At 32.6% G+C, this 20,703-nt stretch overlaps 1 protein-coding gene across 1 annotated transcript; it reads right to left on the reverse strand.

The window, feature by feature from the left end:
* Positions 1-579: 579 nt before the first annotated feature.
* LOC126810732 (3-phosphoinositide-dependent protein kinase 1) lies at positions 580-20,701 on the reverse strand. Its single transcript, XM_050535963.1, has 15 exons — positions 20,581-20,701; positions 15,592-15,780; positions 13,311-13,353; positions 12,451-12,588; positions 11,304-11,448; positions 10,499-10,596; positions 9,773-9,875; positions 9,120-9,188; positions 7,278-7,374; positions 6,744-6,920; positions 6,230-6,282; positions 5,385-5,499; positions 4,686-4,783; positions 4,158-4,212; positions 580-3,871 (listed from the first exon to the last, which is right to left on the reverse strand). Exons 2-15 carry the CDS (start codon positions 15,712-15,714, stop codon positions 3,779-3,781), a joined length of 1,407 nt encoding a protein of 468 aa, XP_050391920.1. The 5' UTR covers positions 15,715-15,780; positions 20,581-20,701; the 3' UTR covers positions 580-3,778.
* Positions 20,702-20,703: the final 2 nt, after the last annotated feature.

The following is a 20,703-nucleotide window of genomic DNA, read 5'->3' on the forward strand; positions in this document are numbered from 1 at the left end:
ATATCTACTGTAGAATGTATTATTGGGTGATAAATCATCATTACACATCTAAGATCTTGATTCCTTTTGATAATCGCGTATATCCGAACGTAACTTCCTGGATTATGGCTCCCGATTGTTTGAAAAATCACATTTTTAGCTTTCGGATTCTCTAGAGGTCACAATGTTTTTTTCCAATTTTAAAAACCGTTTAAATATTTCACCATTCCACCATAATGAAGGTTGAATTCGAATTTCGGGAAAATCAAAATGAAACTGCCACTCTTTGTACACAAATTGTGTAAAAGTATGCAATACGAAGGTTGTGGACACTCTAAAGTTCACAATTTTTATCTGATTCTGATGAAACTTAAAAAAATATCTTTATATCCCAAAGATCTCAGTCCCTTTTGATATTTGCGCATTTCAGACGATAACTTTCTAGATTATTTCCCCTGATTGTACAAAAAATCGTTTTTGTTTTTAGCTTGTTCTCTATCCATCTCTTGCAAAACGTGGGTGGTTAGAGTTGACAGAAGGATGAAACATAGCAGGATCCTCCCCACCTTTCAGCATAATAATTAAACAGATTAAAATGGATTGATGATATCTAACAATTTATTTACATACAATAGACTCATTCTCACATATTCACATTAATGCAAATAGTATAATAAATATATGTAATTAGAAACATTAACTAATATTTCGTTAATAAAACAGGGAAGCCAGACAACTCTATACACATATATTGAGTTTTCTGGTTGGTATTACATAATTACACACATCCTACAACAAATCATTCAGGACATAACTTTTCATTTTAAATTTTTTTTTTTACTTACATATTGAATTATTCAAGCATTGAAGTTTGCAAATAAACTAGGTCGGTCTTATTCAAAATTCGATGACAATGGTTTTTTAAATCAAGTAATATACAGTCATTATTTGATCCAGTTAGAGACTGTCGCTAAATTTCAATACCTGCGTCCAACCGAATAACAATCAAATAGATCTCAACCTTCCCATCCCCTCGAGAAAAGAAAAGAGAATGTTGACATGTTACCGTCCTCGATTAAACATTTAATTTACAACTTTCTATCTGCAGTGTTGTTCAACCCACCTACCCAGTTCTACAGGTTATTCTTTGGACGCAAGTGCTGAAATTTTGCGATGGTCCCTTATATGTATGTTTAATCATGTACATCTGTTTTTTCTACAATATTATAACCGGTATAGTGTCATTATCACAAGCATATAAATAATATACAAACAAAATTCATTATAGTCATTAATTTTTTTAATAATATGAATGGGTTGATCAAAGATCTATACAATAGTAGATGAGACAGTAGTACATGCTTGTTATCCCCTTTAGGTTTTCTTTTTACTACTGGAGATTATAACCACACAAAAAAGACTAACAAAAATAGATCAAAATCTTATGCAAGACATTTTCCCAAATTTCAGGTGATCACTGACTGAAAAAATATCTACCAAAACATTAAACAGATACAGATGCACCGAGCCTACCCAAGTTATATTTGATTTCCCAAGTAAAATAGGGTTAAATTTGCTCTGAGGCAAACTCAAGGTATCCCACTCCTGTTATACACATAACTACTTCAATTAAAGACTGTGTGTCATTTGCATTTTTAGGGAAATATGAAATATTCCATGCTTAATACATGCTAAAGTGTACACAGATTGATTATTTAAGAAATCAAGATATCAACAGTTTACAATCTCCTGGCGTGGATTCAGCCAGATTAGGAAGAGGCCCATTAAAAGATTCAGTGAAATTTGTCTTGATTTTAGTCTTTATATCGTAGGGGGGTTGGGTTGCTGAATGGTTAACACGTGCGCGCTGTATCATAAGGTCTGTCATCGAGTCAACTGGTGTGGTTTCGATTCCCCGGTTGTATGTGACAAGAAATAGTGTTGCCTGTCCAACCTCATGGGTTTTCTCCGGTTTCCTCCCACTGCTAAAGAACCCTACGCGCAAACGAATTATTGAAATAAAATTGAACCATGAGTTAACTCCCAAAATGACCTAGTTTGTGACAAGTGGACATTAAACCCCATTTCTTCATTCTACTTTATATCATCTGCCTAATATTAACAAATTTTCATCAAATGACAATCAGAGACTTTATGTAGTCTTACATCTATTGTTTTGTATAGATCTTTGTTTTGATTATTTCTATATTAAGTTAAAAATAATATGATTTATGATCATTTTTAAGATTTGATTTTATATGAAATTTCTCATGTGAAAGTACACGTAGATATCAGACATAAAAATTTCTCCATCTAACTTGGTCAATACTGTAAATAATGTATTTAGCCACCGGTTCATCTAATAATAATCAGAAGTATGCAAAATGATAAATTTTAAATGACTTAATTAAGAGTATATGGATAATCTTAATTGTTTTGTTTTTTTAAACTAGTGAATATTTCATAAAAGGAGAATGATAATTATCTGAAATTAAGATAATTAACAGCTTGATGTGTCATTTGCATTTTAGAGACAATTTGCATTTAAGGCGGCTTAATTTATGCTAATATGTACTCAGATTGATTATTAAACATTTAATTAAGGAAACAAAATCATAATCTTCCGGCTTGAATTCAATCTGATTTAAACTAGGGCCATCAGGTTCCTCCACTACCAATAAAAGATGCAAGCAGCATAGATCAATGTAATTTCGATTTATCATAGCTTTGTAAATACTGAATGGAATTTAACCATGTTTTGACTGATATTCCTATTAGGGATTAAACTTTTACAATATGATAGTTTGCAAAGGGATTTCTATAGTGCTAAATGATGCATCATGCCTTTAATATTTTGATAATATATATAGTATTTGTCAAAATATACACTGACTGTTGGCACTAACTTCTTATTGTATCCAAGTTGCGTAGAACTCTGTATTTGAGAATATTGAACCTATAAAATAAGTTGACCTATGATGAAAAATCAAGATAGGTAGAAGACAATGAAACATACGCCCACAGAAGCTAAATTGTCCAAGCAGTCAACAAGGGTTATCACATATTTATGCTTTTGTAGGTAATAGTAGCATTTCATACAGATCAAATGTTCACAAGATTCAACAAAGTGAAACAACAGTCATAACTATAGAATGAATTAACGGAAATTACTGAAATTCAATAACTTCTTCATCTTATTAATCTAAATAATGCATATAAATGTAATACAGATCGCATGATAACTTCAGTCGTTAAGAGTGTTCACAGGGTTCAACAATGTGAAACAAGGGCCATAAGTCTAGAAGTCATTAAAAGAAATTGTTGAAATTCAATAGGCTTATTTATTTTACTGATCTAAATAATGTGTATAAATTTCAGACAGATCGGATGATAACTTTAGTTGTTAGAGCGTTCACAAGTCTTCTTCCTTTTACTAATTTAAATATACAATATGTAAATTTAATACAAATCGGATGATAACTTTTTTTAGTTGTTATAGGTTCACCAAAGTGAAACAAGAACCATAACTCTAGAAGTAATTAACAGAAATTGTTGAAATTAAATAGGCTTCTTCATCGCACTAATGTAAACAATTGTGTATAAATTTCAAACTTATTAGATAATAAATGTAGTCTGTAGAGTGTTCACAAGAAATTGATGGAACAGAGAAGATTCAATACTCTGTATGTAAAATGAAAAATTCTATAAATATTAAATAGATAACACAACAAGATGGTTTAACTCCATACAGTGTACAACAAGATTGTTATGTCTAACTATAGTAACAATACTTCTTTTCTTATCCATAATATCTCTGCCATACTTCTTGTAATTTTTTCACCCATTCTTCAGACCGGGAGTTTGGATCTTCTAGGTAATATGTTCGATTTGGCTGTAAGTAGAAAAGAACAGTCATATAAAACTAACACCTGAATTGTATCCCTAAAATGTGTTATAGATAATCCCTTCTGTAAACATGTTTTACTACACAGAATGAGAGGAATATATCAATTACAAATAGCCACAATTACAATTAGGACATTTCTTCTTTTCTCCAGCTGTATAATTTATGTTAATTCTCAACTACTCATTCTAAGAATAACTCAGGGAGTATAAATACAGCAGAGTTCTGATTTTACTAAATATATTGTTTAAGATAGTAATAATTTCATTTTTACCGTATGTACAAAAAATATTTTAAAATTTTTGGCTTCTGGTCTTAAATTTTCTGACCTGAAAAATCAAATAAAACACGTAAATGAAATTATACCAATCAATGTCAACATGACAGTATATAAAAAAAGTTTGTTATTGGTATAGAAATTAGGTTTAAACTTTTACATTTAAAAATGCAGTTACAGATTTGACAGTATTTGTCAATAAGTAAGTAAATTAGACATCAAAATGTCAGGAAACAGTTGAAACATGTTACATGAATGATTCAGTTGTTCACTAATAAAAGTTAACAGGGCTAACACTGTTTAACATGGTTACATAAGCCAAATAAAAAGTTGTGACCTGTTGTTGTAGTAGAAACAACAGTATGGCAAGCTTTTAGACATGGTTATCTAGACTCTTATTACAGGTGGAAGATCAGAAGCTTGTGGGCGTTTGTATTTCAGCCACTAGAATAGTTATTTCTAGTAGTCTTTCAAGCATAATTCCTATATTCAGCTTCATGATCAAATATACTGAATAAAACTAACCATGGCACCTGCCCCTTCAGCACTTTATTGACAGGATCTACATAGTATAAATGAGGTCCCTCTGTTAATAAAAACATTCTTCTTCTGGCAAACAGTCCCTAAAATATAACACAGAACAGACATAATGTAGACATGTTCTGAGCAGAATTGTGAAATAAGGGCTATGAGAGTCTTGGACACCCAGACTGTATATCTAAACAGGTTAAGTATTTGTCAAAGGGATCAAAGAAAAAAATATTTTGGTTATTGAGAGACTGTAGACAATATAGTTATGGATAATAGAGACTAGGTGTAGGGCATATAATATCATCAATTCCTTTTTGACTAGAATATATACCTAAGCCACAGTAAAAGACCATTTTATCAACCTCCGTAAAATTAAGACAATTTAGTAATCAGTTAATGTCGACCATTCAAAAGTTTACTATGTATCCGAACGGAAAATGGCCACAAACAGTACCCATGGAAGAAATTGGTATGGGATTACCCAGTTGATTTCGTTTTTGATGGTTACATGTAGATATGGATTAAAAAATTTTTGAAGTAACAGCAGTATTCCTACTAAAATGTATTCTACTCATATTTCATGTAGCTCATCTCATTATGCTATATGGATATTCAAACATGTTCCAGACTATAGACATTTAAAAAAAGTTTAATATGAATTATCTCTTAAATAAGTTAAATTGTATTGCAAACCTTTCGTTTATCAATCAATCCTTGCTTCAGAATTAGATGTCCTTCCACAAATCGATGATATTCATTTTCTTTAGATTGTTTTTCTAATCTTTTCCTTCTTTCTTCTTCTGATATACTAAGAATCATAACAGAATCATAATTGCAACTTTTCAAATAAATCTATATTACTTTCTCTCTATCAGTACAAGAAAGGAATGGTGCTTTAAGTTCACTGTTATCACAATACTTTAGTCAAATGGTGTTTAACCATACAGGGTCTAATGGCCACTCCTGTTCTGTTCTTTCTTCTTTTTATCTCCTCTTCTAGTGAGAGAGAGAGATAGAGAAAGAAATGGGGTTAAAGTCCACCAACACAAACTAGGTCATTTTTGAGGAAGGTTGGACAGGCGACCCTACTCCTCGTAGCTTACAACCGGGGAATCAAAACCACGCCAGTTGACTCAATGATACTATTGATAGACCTTATGATACAGCACGCATGTACTAAACATTCGGCCATCGTATCCAACCCCCCTCCTCTTCTAGTGTACAGTTCGTTTGTCACCTTAATCAACCATTCATAACCATAATCAACCATTTATGACCAGAATCAGCTGTTCATGACTCTTAACTTCTCAAATCTTGGTGCAAACCATTGGGGTGTTATAGAACTAGTTTTTGCTATGACTTAATGAACAAAGCAAGGGAGAAAATATTGCTTGGACAACAGAATTTCTTTCAATTCCATGTGCACTTTTAAGGAGGAGAAAGTTGCCCAGATGGCAGTATTTTCACCTTTCAATTGTCAAGGGCTGGTGTTATGAACTAGTTAGAGAAATATGAAAAGCTGGAATGTTATTACTTACTCGGTTAGATTAGTAGTGATGAATTCTACCATTCGTTTAGCATCAAACCCTGGCTATAAATACACAGACAGAAATAATTACTCTATAGATTAAATATCTATCTTTAATTTTCTCTCAATAATTGTCTGTAAGTACCGATTATTTCCAAAACTATGTATTTTTGTCTTATCAAAACTTGCAATTACCCAAATAATGCACCATATAAAACTTAGTAAGGCTAATGGAAATACACAGTATGGATTCATAAAACGGAGTCAGTTATTGTTTACTAAGTGACTCTGTATCAAAACTCAATCTTTTTAGTGTTAGAGTCCAACATCGTTTCAATGTGTGAATAAATCTTTGAGATTAGACAGAAAGCTTTACTCCTTGTTACGTATAAACCAAGGACCAAACTATAACTTGCATAGTTTACAGTAACAGAAATAAGAAATGAAATTTACGTAGTAATGTATGAGTATCAGGGATAAGAATGATTTCTAGCTCCATCTAATAGTAGTACAAACAGACTTACCACTTTATTACTCCATAAATCAGGGTTACCATGAGCTGCTGGTAAAAATGGTAGTAAGGTAGGAGGTTCTGTTTCTGGCAAGTTTTCCCAATCAATGGATCGAAAAAATTCATGGTTCTTTAATGGGTTGTAGCCTCCCATATCTTGACAGCCCAACCTCTGTGTAGGATCAATCACCTAAAATTAATTTTACAAAATTTAAAATATTTAGGTTCCAATATGAAAAAAATATCAAATAAAGGAATACGTCCAGTTATGGTTCAATTCTGTTCAGTATTTACAAAGATATGATGAAATGAAATAGTTAGCATTCTTTGCAGGCAATAAAAACAAGACAGTACCAACTGTAAGTGTCAGATAAAATATTTTGATGGGGTTCTTTTTAATCCAATTTAATCCAATTCGGCAGATCGTTTAACATTTGATATTTTGGTTTTCTTTTCTTAATTAAATATTAAATAATCAAATGACAATCATCAGCTTTAACTATTTTTGCACTATTACACTACATTTTTGAATAAAAAATCTACTTACTAATAACTTTGATACAAGATCCTTAGCAACTGGATTAAAACCTTCTGGAAAATCATAATCAAGTTTACTGATTTTCTGGAATATTTGGTATTCATGGCTAAAAAGATTATAAACATATCAAAAATTACAAGATCTACATTTAACAACAAGTCCACAAAGAAACTTAAACATACATTATGAAGAGCTAAATATGCCTATTGCGGGTCTTTCTTTAGGCCTGAAATTTTTTCTTAAGTATTAATTAGACATTAATTAACAAGACAAGACCATAATCAACTCTTGATGCCAAAAGATGCTTACGATTTTCATTAGATTTGAATCCGATCTACCATTCAACAGCCACTGATGATTAAATGCAAAAATGGATAATCAAGAGGTTTTTTTTATTTTTGAGACAAGGGCAAGAAATTTCTTGGCTTAGAGTGAAGTAATTTGGCTGAAATTTCTTGGCTTAGAGTGAAGTAATTTGGCTGAAATTTCTGAATATTCCTGATACATTATCTAGTTTTTAACTATTATAATGAGAACTGTCAGCTCTTTTCTAATCTTCCATTATGTATCTTTAACTTTATACACATATTTTAGGTAGGGCTGTACGATATTGCAAAAAGGGACGATATCGATATTGGCATTTCTTTTCAACGATATAGTTAAATATCGCGATATTTAATAATAATGTCACTTTGCTATTAAATAAATTAAATATAAATGCATTAAATGCATAAGAATTGTGGGTAATAATTGCTTTATTCATACACTTTAAACTTTGCTTTTTTATAATATAGATTTATTAAAATGAACAAAACAACATCCTTTTTGGATAAAAATTAAATACAACCGCTGATGTTTAAAAAGCGTCTGCTTGTGACCTTGTGTAAGAAAATTCTCAAATATCCCGTGCAGTGGAAGTAAGTAGATGCGGTCTTCATGTCTTGTATTGTAAGTTCAAACAGTTTAACAAATACTAAATGATCCGGACTATCTTCCATTCAAGCATTTGATTGGCTGCGGTATTCCTGGCCTAACAGGGACAGTAATCTATTTATAGATCGTTTTATTCTTGCTTTCAGATATTAAGTTTCGTAGAGTTTTCTAAAAAGATTCGTTTTTTAAAAATATGACAACCTATTTATAGCCTGGTAATTAGCTGCGGTAGTGGGAAATTTCAGGCGTTTAGTAGGCCAAAGCTTTACATGTAGTAACAACTGACAATTTATTGTCGACTAAAAACAAAGTAAAGGTAACGCATACACGATGCAGTGAAAAATGGCTGCGGACACTGCGCAAGTGTTTTCGACATTTAACGATTCTCAAAACATTAGTTTTATTATAGTTTATTGCAGTCGGCTAATTTCAACTGCTGTATAGTGTATTTATTATCTATTTTTATGATAATTTTTTTCGATATTTGAAGTTTTTGGCGATATTCGATAAACCACTATATCAACGATATTTGGCCACATGATATCGTAGTTGGGTCTGAAAATACCATATCGCGATAAATGACTATATCGAGAATATCGAACAGCCCTAATTTTAGGCCTTATAGAAATAAATATTCTGGTTGTCAGATAGCGCCATATCACTTAGAAATGCCATATACAGTTTTATTAGGCATGTGAGATGGGCTGTGCCAAAATTATCTTGAAATGATTTCAAGCTGGCATTTGTACAAATATCTTGCACACATATACTATCATGACAGCACTAAAATTTGCATACAATGACTACTAACAATTAGATTTTAGAGGAAACATTGGTTATAATCTGAAGTCATCAGAGTAAACAGTGACATTCAACTTTTTCTTAATATTATGTTCTTAGTTAAAATCTTTAACTTACCCTCCACGAAATGGTGGTAAACCTGATAAAAACTGATATATAATACAACCAAGAGCCCATAGATCAGAACTGAAAAATAGATAAACATTATAGCTCAAATCTAATCTAGTAGCTTTCTTCTCACTAGTAATTTACTAAATATTTTCACACGAAGAGAAATTTAAAGGATGTGACAAGACATGGATTTACTTAATTGAGAGCAGACAAAACCCCATAAATATACGCAAAGTCCTCTCCATAATATGAAAGATATGAATGAAACCCCTATAAATAAATAATTTTATCCTGGATTCAAAAAGAACCTGTGCATAGAACCTGTGCATGTTCTGGTATCCTAAGAAATGGAGTTTGCACAAAAGCTGGTCATTTTGAAATCAAAATAAACATTACTTTATTATTTTCTCTGTTTGCAATATGAGGAGGAGATAATTCTGCCTAGCAAATGTTACTTTTACCTGCACTTCTTCAAATTTCAACGGCCAATTTTTGGATAAATATCATGACATTAGCCTAGTTGGAGCAGAACAGTAGGACGTTAAACCCCATTTCATTTCATTTCTTTTCTGTTCTCAGACATTTCTCATGCTCATCTCAACATCTACTAATGCTGTTCACTATTTACTTTATTAAATTAACATAGTGTATATAAGTACCTGTAGTAAGCATTTTTACTACCGAGAACTTCAGGTGAAACATATTGTGCTGTACCAACAAAAGAATTTCTTCTTCCAGAATCTGGAGTAGCATTATCTAAAGCTACAAATAAAATAAAATAGAAATTAAACCTTAAAGTTGCTAATTGTATCTGTTGGTTGTCTATTTGAGTTGTTAATAAATCTGTATAGAATGTGTATGTATCTGTTTGTGTATTACTGCTGTTTAGAAAATGTGTATAGAATGTGTATAGGACTATAACTGTTTCCTGTTTATTTCAGCAGTTAATAAATGTGTATAGATTATGTATGCATCTGTTTGTGTATTCCAGCTGTAAGCTTATAGAAACATGTATAAATTGTATATCTGTTTCATGTTAATTTGAGCAGTATAGATTATGTATATATTGTTTGTGTTTAGAGCTGTTTATAAATGTGTATAGATTGTACATGTGCAAATAAACCTGATAATAAATGTGTATAGGTTGTATATTTATCAATAAAGCTAATAACAAATGTTTATAGACTGTATATATATAAATAAAACTGATAATAAATATGTATATATTGTATATTTGTTGTTTGTTAATATTAGAGCCATTAAGAATGTGTACAGATTATCTATAACATATCTATAAATTATACATTATATAAGTAATTTGAACAGAAAATATATAACCTGCAAATATTAATCTATAATTTAAATACAAATATAACCAACTTTACCATTACTATCACTATCTTCTAATATTTTAGCAGAACCAAAGTCTGTAATTTGAATATGCATCTTCTCATTGAGCAGAATATTCTCTGGTTTTAAATCTCTACAAAACAAATAAATATTTACAATCACATGTTTAACATTTCGGTTAAACAGCACTAGTGGCATCAAGCACTGAGACTTTTTTGTATATTAGGGATATACTACACAAAGGCTGTTAACCCTTTAGCCCTTAGACCACCCAAATTGCACTAGCTAGGGTTCTTTAAACTGTCTGAAACTGCCCAGTCATGTGCACAACTGTGGTGCCTGCACCAATTAGTAAATGGTCCAATAATGTGTTAAGCTGTTCACATGTCTCAGATGGTTTTAGGCAATCTAAGGAACAGCAGTTTCGGACTGTTTTGGTCTGTTCAATATTTACATGTATGTGAAATCAAGTAATAAAGAAGAGTTATAAAATTAGTGATCAAAAACATATTCACAATTGAATAGTATTTTGAGGTTTTTCAAAGCGATTATATAGTCTTCATAATACAACATCAACCGAAACTAATAAAATTTGATCAAATTTTTGACTCCTATACGATTTTAATATTAAAAAATATATTGATTTTAAAGATTCACAACTTTTGTAATTGTATGGAAATGTGAAATAGTTGTATTAGTATACAAAAAAGGACATATATTTTAATATATGAACAGTATAACCAAAATAGTTTATATTCTCCTGTAATAGTTAGCTGGGATTTTATAAATAGTTTTATAATAGCAATTATATTCTAATAAAACTTCTTATGAAGAACTTACCTATGTATAATCCCTAAACCATGTAGATATTCTAAAGCTAAAACAATTTCAGCTGCATAAAAACTAGAACACCGATCATCAAAACATGCTAACTTATTCAAATAATCTAATAACTCTCCTCTACTAGCATAGTTCATAACAAAATCTATTTATTTAGTTAAAGAAGTAAATATGGTTTAACATCAATTCAACACAATAAGTCATTTCAGGACTTTCTGTTATCGGGTTTTGTCCTTATGAGGTTTGTCTGATGGACTTTTGTTTTGTGTGGTTTTGTCTAATGGAGCTCTGTGTCTGTCTGATGAAGTTTTGCCCTTTTGGAGTTTTGTCTGGTGGAGTTTTTCCTTGTGGGGTTTTGTCTGGTGGAGTTTTTCCTTGTGGGATTTTGTCTGATGGAGTTTTGCCCTTGTGGAGTTTTGTCTGATCGAGTTTTGTCCTTGTTGACTTTAATATAACCAGACTTCAACAAGGGAAATTTTGCCTGGACAGTGGCACTAAGGCCTACTCTTACATTAAATTTCAACTGCCAGGGGATCTCTCACGTGTACACCAACTTTCGACCCTTCCGCTCTTGTGTATTTAAAAGAACTTATTTGTATCCAAACACTGTAACGTTTAACAAGGTCATTAGAAGTTATCAGACTCAACTTGCCAACTATGAAGTCCAACAAAACATATGGGGATAGAGCATTTATGCACACGCACCAAAGGCTTTGAATGATTTACCTGTTACAATTAGAAATATTGAAAGAAAAATATGAGTCCTTTAAATCATCGTTAAAAAACGTTTTTATTTAAAGAGTATTACCATCAATTTTTAAATGCTTAGCAACGTTGAAATAATTTACTTCAACTTCTACCCACAACATTGCAAAGTGCATTGAGATATTTGTATATTGTAATGCCCTATATAAGAAAAAATTATTATTATTATTATACCATGTACCTAGACAGTTGTCCTTGTCAGGCCCACCGTACTGCATCACTGACATGAGAAACCACGTTGGAAAATCCCAATGAACTTTCTCAGCCAACACCGGGAGTGAAGCCATTATCATAGCCACCTTGGCTCCCAGGTGCATTATAATATACTGTAGTATAAAAGATTATCAAATGCTGGCAACTGACCATATTATAACAAGGATACATAATCTGTCTGCATCTTGGAAAGTACAATACAGTCGAATAAAAAAAGGGTGGTTTAATTTTAAAAGTACCGACTTTTCTCTCATAACATAGCCACTCTTTCTCTCTCTTATTATATGATTTTTCTCTAAAACTTTAACTGAAAAATAGCAAACAGGAAAATACTAATAAACAGAAGCTTAAGTATGTCTCTGGACAAAATATTTTCCAGACAATGAACTATTTTTATGGCAATGTATTTGTTATAATTATCAAGGATAAATTTGAAATGACAGCTAAATCTTGAAAAGCGAGTGAGAGAGAGGGATAAATAGGGTTTAAAGGCCACTCAACATGAACTAGGTCATTTTGGGACTAATACATGGTTCAATTTTATTTCAATAATTTGTTTTAGCATTGGGAGGAATACAGCGAAAAGCAAGGAGGTTGGACAGGCAACTCTACTCCTTGTCACGTACAAGCTGGGAATCGAAACCACACCACTTAACTCAATGACTGACCTTATGATCTGTGCAAAAAAAAATAACAATTACTGCCTATCTAAAGCATTTAAATTTCTCTGTAAATACTCATCAAATCTTTTAAATATGATATATTTTTATATGTAATGTAAACTCACTCTCCCAAATTCTGTGTTTGCCTGGGGCAACAATCACTGGTTTATTAAACACATTAGTATCCTCTAAATGTCATTGTGCTGGATAATGATAAGAGGATACTTATCGAAACATCGTTCCTGTGTATAATAAACCAGTGATTGTTGTCCCATATACATGTAACTGTGTCAGTTTTGTTATGTTTCCAATCACTAAATGCCAATAAAGAACTATTATAGGAAGACTACTAAATTATTTTACATACTTGCATATTCTTTCCCCGTTTCCAATTCCTTAGCCAAGTATACCTACAATAATAAATTAAGATCTCCTAGTACAAAAATATCACCTGATAAAACATTCTTTTAAAGTCGAAGATCGTCATTTGTGAGACTTTAAATCCATTGCAAACTACAATATTGTAAAGCTTGATTTTAAAAGAATTTCAATACAACAATGGTTCAATTTTGTTCACTATTTGCAAAGATACAATGATATAAACATTTTGCGATATTCAGCATAAATAATCCAGCGTGTTATAAAAGTGTTGGGTAAAATCTTTTTTTGCACCTCTTTTAATTGGATTCCATCCAAAAAGAGAGCATTGATATTTCGGCTTTGTTTTACTAATTTAAAGATACTTTCCCATAAAAGTATTTATCAGGTGGCTATTTCCAATAAAACTATAGCAATTTTGGTGTATATGGAAAGATACACCCTATCTTACAAGAAAAATAATGGATTCCTTGAAAAACACCCATGGAGTGCACACTGGACAAATATGAGAGGGTGTCATTAATTGGCAGTCTGACGATTAAAGGCCGTCTGTTCAAGTTACGTCAAAGTTTGCACACGTAGATTGTCTGGCATCTTGGCATTAGGGCGCGCTTGATGTATATGTTGATAAACTTACTAGCCAGCAGACGTGGAAAAAGTGAGATACCTAAAAACATACAACAGTTTCTACGGCAGGGGATCATCCGAGAATTTACTGACGCTACAATATTTATGATAAATGGACAGCAATTAAAGACAACATTGTCTTTTATAATATGCAGTGAATTCTCAGGCTTCGCACTTGTAGCTAGTTACCAGGGCTGTCGGTAATTTTTCACAGATGATTAGCAGCACTGCTAATCAAAAAGTCCAATTTTGCCAAATTTGATTAGCAAATTTAAAAATTGATTAGCAGTTTTTCAGTTTCAACATAGAACACCTAAATAACAAGATTATTTTAATTTATAACAAATGATTAGATTTCATTTTTAAGATTTTTTAGAATTTTAGCACTGCTACAGGTAACTGTGAACATTTCTGAATGTAGACTTTTGGTTAGGCCTTATGTCTGAAGCCAATTCTTGGCAGCGGCTTCCGAAGTCCCACTCATTTTAATATAAACAATAATATTTTACGGGAATTCTTACTTTGTTATCTCATTTTACAATAAGTTTGCACGTATTTATTTTTTATATTTTATTTACAATACGTGGGGGATGCACTGAATACTGATATAATTACTCGAAATTGATATTTCTCGCAACATGAGTGGTACTACTTGATTCCCTATTTCCGGTTTAATAGTCCCAATTCATAGAGTTATGTCCCTGTATTATATAGTATAATGAATTGAGTCTGGGTAGTTTGAGAAAAAAATGTCACACGGAGAATTCAGTTTTGTTTATAAAATGTATTTGATATTTTATACACGTTGCAAGTGTTGAGAAATGTGGATAAATCTTCGTGTCAATATCCAAAATGACAGGCATATTAATGATTCGCAGTTTGCACGTATTTATTTTTTATATTTTATTTACAATACGTGGGGGATACACTGAATACTGATATAATTACTCAAAATTGATATGTCTCGCAACATGAGTGGTACTACTTGATTCCCTATTTCCGGTTTAATAGTCCCAATTCATAGAGTTATGTCCCTGTATTATATAGTATAATGAATTTGAGTCTGGGTAGTTTGGGGAAAAAAATGTCACACGGAGAATTCAGTTTTGTTTATAAAATGTATTTGATATTTTATACACGTTGCAAGTGTTGAGAAATGTGGATAAATCTTCGTGTCAATATCCAAAATGACAGGCATATTAATAATCAAAAACGTTAAGATTTTAATTTTTGATTAGCAACGGACAAAATATGTATTGCAAATTGCGCTGCGATACTGGTTGTCGGCAGTCCTGCTAGTTACCATGACAGCCAAGTCACGTGACACAAACATGACCTCTGATAATAGATTTTTATAGCATGGGATATTTCCTTGCGAATACAGTGTTTTGAGAGGGAATTGAAAATTTTTTTGGATAGATTAATTAGTTTGAATATGTTTTTAGTCTAAATATATCATCAAATGACCCAGTTTGTACCCGGGAAGGTGTCTTTAAGGATAAAACATGGACTATGCTGTGTAAAATTAGATATTGCTTGATAAACGCAAAAGATGTGTACTGGTACCAAAAAACTGCTATTAACTTTGAATATCATGTACATAGTGTAGTTTTCAGAAAAAAAATATGCTAGTTAGCACTTACAGTTGAAAAGGATCCTTCTCCAAGCTGACGACCAAACAGAAAGTCATTTGGAGTCTTTTTAGTGGTTGTAGTTGATGATGTACTGCTAGTGCTTTCTGACCGCATTGCCACTTGTGAAGCCATGGCAACAGTACTATTCTTGTGTGCCCCTGTCCTTGAAGGACACAGTTTTACATATCAAGGCAAATTCTGAAAAACGAAAATGTCCTAATTAGAAATTTTTACAATAAAAAATAAATGATTCAAAAGTTTCTGTAAATATATAAAGACCTCACTAACACATAAAATAATTACTTACTAATTTAGGCTAAAATATAATGCTACATGTAACTTGAATTGATTGGTTGTCTGGGTAATTTCATCCTACTAATTATAATTCACAGTGTAGAGAAAGAAACGGGGTTTAACGTCACTCAACACAAATTTGGTCATTCCAGGACTAACATATGGTTCAAATTTATTTCCATAATTCACTTGCGCTTTAGAAGTGGAACGAAACCGAAGGACCTGAAGAAAACCCACGAAGTTGAACAAGCAACCCTACTCCTTGTCACGTACAACCGGGGAATAATTCACAATGCAACTCAATTGATCAGACTCCATATGTTTAAATTTTCGTTAAGTAGGATTAAGCCGATTACTAGTATTCATTTAAATTTCGTATTTGGTTTGAAATGTTGATATCTTTTGATACAAGAAACAGGGCTCGAAATCTTTGCTGGTCTGTTTGTCGCCGACAAATACATGTAGAATTTACCTCTGACGGATAGTGAGTAGATTTGTATATTTGCCAATGTCGAAGAAACAGAGATGTTTTTATTCTGATACTCTATGGATAATATATGTGATGCATTTCATAATGGATAATTAACAGTGACGGGGTAGTTACTGAAGAGTCGTCAAGTATGAAAAAAGATACCTATAGAAATTTAGTAATAATAATAGATTGAGTCATTAATCATTAGTACTTGTGGTCTTTTTGCTTGACTCACATTAATTAGCTAAGGTTATGTGTAGTGGCAACACAGGTAATCAACATGACATTGTCTGCTTCTCTCTTTGACTTTGGTCAAAAATCGTCTGTCTGGATACGTTTAATGTATTGATTTCTTGTGACCATAACACCGCGGATTTAGTTCCTTTGGGAACTGTCTCTGATCGGATGATGTCTGCTGTCAGTTCCTATCACTCTCTACATGTATATAGCTTCTATTTTGGAACCCTTACCTTCTATTTTTCACCGTGAATGTTTATTTTTTGCAAAAGGAATCATTTCTCGTCATTTCTGACACAAATTTATAATAGTTCAACACTATGTTCAAGTGTCGGCTGTGGCAAGAAATGATTCCTTTGGCAAACAAAGAAGAATCAGGGTGAAAAATAGTCGGCAAGGATCCCAAAATAGCCTTAGACCGGAGGTGGAGATGAGCGGTATTTTCATATTGCAGCTATATAGAAAGCGATAGGAACTGTCAGCGGACATTGTCTGATCAGAGACAGTTCCTGAAGGAACTACAGCGGATTGGAGCCATTATGACCATGACAAGAAAATTTAAAATGTGTATGCATATATTCAAAAAATCAGAAAAATTGACAATCACAAAGATTAAAAAGTTACATGTATGGCCCTGTAGTTAAAAATGTCACATGATGAAAATACCTTAAGTAGTAATAATGGTATACAGTTATACACAGGAGCTTTGTTACATGTAATTAAAGGCAGTGGCTATTTGCCACATGTGGTAAGCAAGAATTTCAATATAGCCTTACGACTACAGACCGCAATTGTTACCCGATTTTAATGAAACTTACAGATTATGATAACATTGATAACATCTCTGAGTGACAAAACTTTCGGCCACTTCCGAGATATGGGGGTTACCACACATTTCATGTGGCACGGCTACAGACCACAATTATGAACCGATATCCATGACACTTACAGAATATGATAAAATTAATAATATCTCAGAGTGGCCAAAATTTCGGCCACTTCCGGTTAGCAGTTTCCGAGATATCAGGTTACCACACATTTCATGTGGCACGGCTACAGACCACAATTATCAACCGATTTCCATGAAATTTACAAAATATGATAACATTAATAATATCTCAGAGTAGGCAAAATTTCGACCACTTCCGGTTAGCGGTTTCCGAGATATCAGGTTACCACACATTTCATGTGGCACGGCTACAGACCACAAATATCTCAGAGTAGGCAAAATTTCGGCCACTTCCGGTTAGCGGTTTCCGAGATATTAGGCACGGCTACAGACTACAATTATTAACCGATTTCCATGAAACTTACAGAATATGACAACATTCATAATATCTAAGAGTAGCCAAAATTTCGGCCACTTCCGGTTAGCGGTTTCCGAGATATCAGGTTACCACACATTTCATGTGGCACGGCTACAGACCACAATTATCAACCCATTTCAATGAAACTTGCAGATTATAATTACTTTAATAATATCTCAGAGTAGCCAAACTTTCGGCCACTTCCGGTTAGCGGTTTCCGAGATATCAGGTTACCACACATTTCATGTGGCACGGCTACAGACCACAATTATCAACCTATTTCAATGAAACTTGCAGATTATAATTACTTTAATAATATCTCAGAGTAGGCAAAATTTCGGCCGCTTCCGGTTACCGAGATATCAGGTTACCACACATTTCATGTGGCACGGCTACAGACCACAATTATCAACCGATTTCCATGAAACTTACAGAATATGACAACATTCATAATATCTAAGAGTAGCCAAAATTTCGGCCACTTCCGATTAGCGGTTTCCGAGATTTCAGGTTACCACATATTTCATGTGGCACGGCTACAGACCACAATTATCAACCCATTTCAATGAAACTTGCAGATTATAATTACTTTAATAATATCTCAGAAGTTGGCGAAATTTTGGCTACTCTGAGATATTATGAAAGTAATTATAATCTGCAAGTTTCATTGAAATCGGTTGATAATTGTGGTCTGTAGCCGTGCCACATGAAATGTGTGGTAACCTGATATCTCGGAAACCGGTAACCGGAAATGGCCGAAATTTTGGCTACTCTGAGATATTATTAATGTAATTATAATCTGCAAGTTTCATTGAAATCGGTTGATAATTGTGGTCTGTAGTCGTGCCACATGAAATGTGTGGTAACCTGATATCTCGGAAACCGCTAACCGAAACTGGTTAAAATTTTGGCTACTCTGAGATATTATTAAAGTAATTATAATCTGAAAGTTTCATTGAAATCGGTTGATAATTGTGGTCTGTAGCCGTGCCACATGAAATGTGTGGTAACCTGATATTTCCGAAACCGCTAACCGGAAGTGGTCGAAATTTTACCCACGCAGAGATATTATTAATGTTATCGTTATCTGTAAGTTTCATTGAAATCGGTTGTTAATTGCGGTATGGGGACTTGCCACATGTGGCAAATAGTCTCCGGATTGTCTTACCACATGTGGCAAATAGCCCCAGCCGTAATTAAATCACACCTCTTTACACATTTGTTAATTAATAAATAATAAACCAACAAACAATGATCATACAAAATACCCAACACCTGGCTATAGTAGCTGGAAATACCCATTTAAAGTAATTGATGTAACAATTATGTTCATAAGATTTGAGTAAATTTCTTTTTTAGGCAAAGTTTATATTTTTATTGCTTTTGTACACATCATTTATTTACTTAATAATACACATGGGGTTAATATTCCACTGCATGTGTTACTAATATTTATAGTAAAATGAACTACTAGGCCTACATCGATTTGTGTGGCTTACCAAAATGTAACTTTGTGTGAATAAAAGTACAGATACCTTTTCTTAGATAAATGTTTAAAATCTCAGATTTTAGGGGATTTATTTATCACTGAATCCCAATAACGACTGTCGACCAAATATAGAAATGGTTCTACTACTGTAGTGATGTCTTGCTCCAGCCACTAGTGGATGTTTCTGAAGACTTCCTTTGAGCAGGTTTTGTCATAATTTGATGACATATAATAAACCAATTCCCATTGAAATAAAGGTGAAACCATACCGCCTAATTATATGATTTGATAAAATCCAACAGCTACACGAAATTTCTGTCCATTTTTAAAATGGCCACCGAACCTGAATTAGAACACTCACATGATTTCACGTCACCTCCTAAATACAAAAAGACTGTTTGATAAGATAAGATTAAGATTTCAGTGTTACACTCTTCACTATTTGTAACATAGAATTACTTATTTCTATTCATAAAACACAACACAAGTTATATATGGATGTAACGACTTCTCTATTATTTAATAACGACGTTATGAATAGTTAACCGTGCTTCTAGATGTCATTTAAAGATTTGTTACTTATTTCTATGCTAACCCTGATTATATGTGTTGAAAATTTTGCAACTGAACCTATTTTTACTTGCGCAAAGCCTCAGAAAAGTGTGTCAATTTATTTGTAGATGCGGACAAGACTGGACGTGGATACAATATTGCAGCTAAACCATATAGTGGTCCCAAATCTTCCAATGAGCTAGAAAAATGTGTGGTCACAAATCAGCCATGCTCCCAATCAGATCACATTTGTTTATTAGATCATAGAAGAATAGATGTTTGCCAATGTCATTAATTAAACATAATCAATTGGCTGTACTGTGTTAGTGTAACATCAAGTCTTATTAATTTGAATAAGTAAATCTATTTTCAAAGTTTTCACAACTCAGTAAGTGATTATAAAGAAGATTAAATAATGAATGTCATGACAGAAAGCGTCAAATCAAGAGCGCAAGTCAACAAGTGAAGGTCTTATTAATGCGACAGCTACCGACATTTAACATGGGCTATTTTAGCCATACTCATCGGCCACTGATCTCTTTGCGTTACAGAAGTAAACCATTTCTGTTCAATATAATACAACAGAACTATTCTTTTTTTCATCGGAATTAAAGTTTCTATAATCTTATCATTCATAATGCTTTTACCATTGTTTCTGTGAGACTAATATTGCTTTTATACTGTGCAATAATTCGATGATCAACAGGGAAAGAGAATTTGTCAGGTGCTACAGGATACGAAAACAGCGCATGCGCAACAAAATAAAGATA

The sequence above is a fragment of the Patella vulgata genome, chromosome 2, assembly GCF_932274485.2.
Source record: "Patella vulgata chromosome 2, xgPatVulg1.2, whole genome shotgun sequence".
Lineage (NCBI taxonomy): Eukaryota > Metazoa > Mollusca > Gastropoda > Patellidae > Patella > Patella vulgata.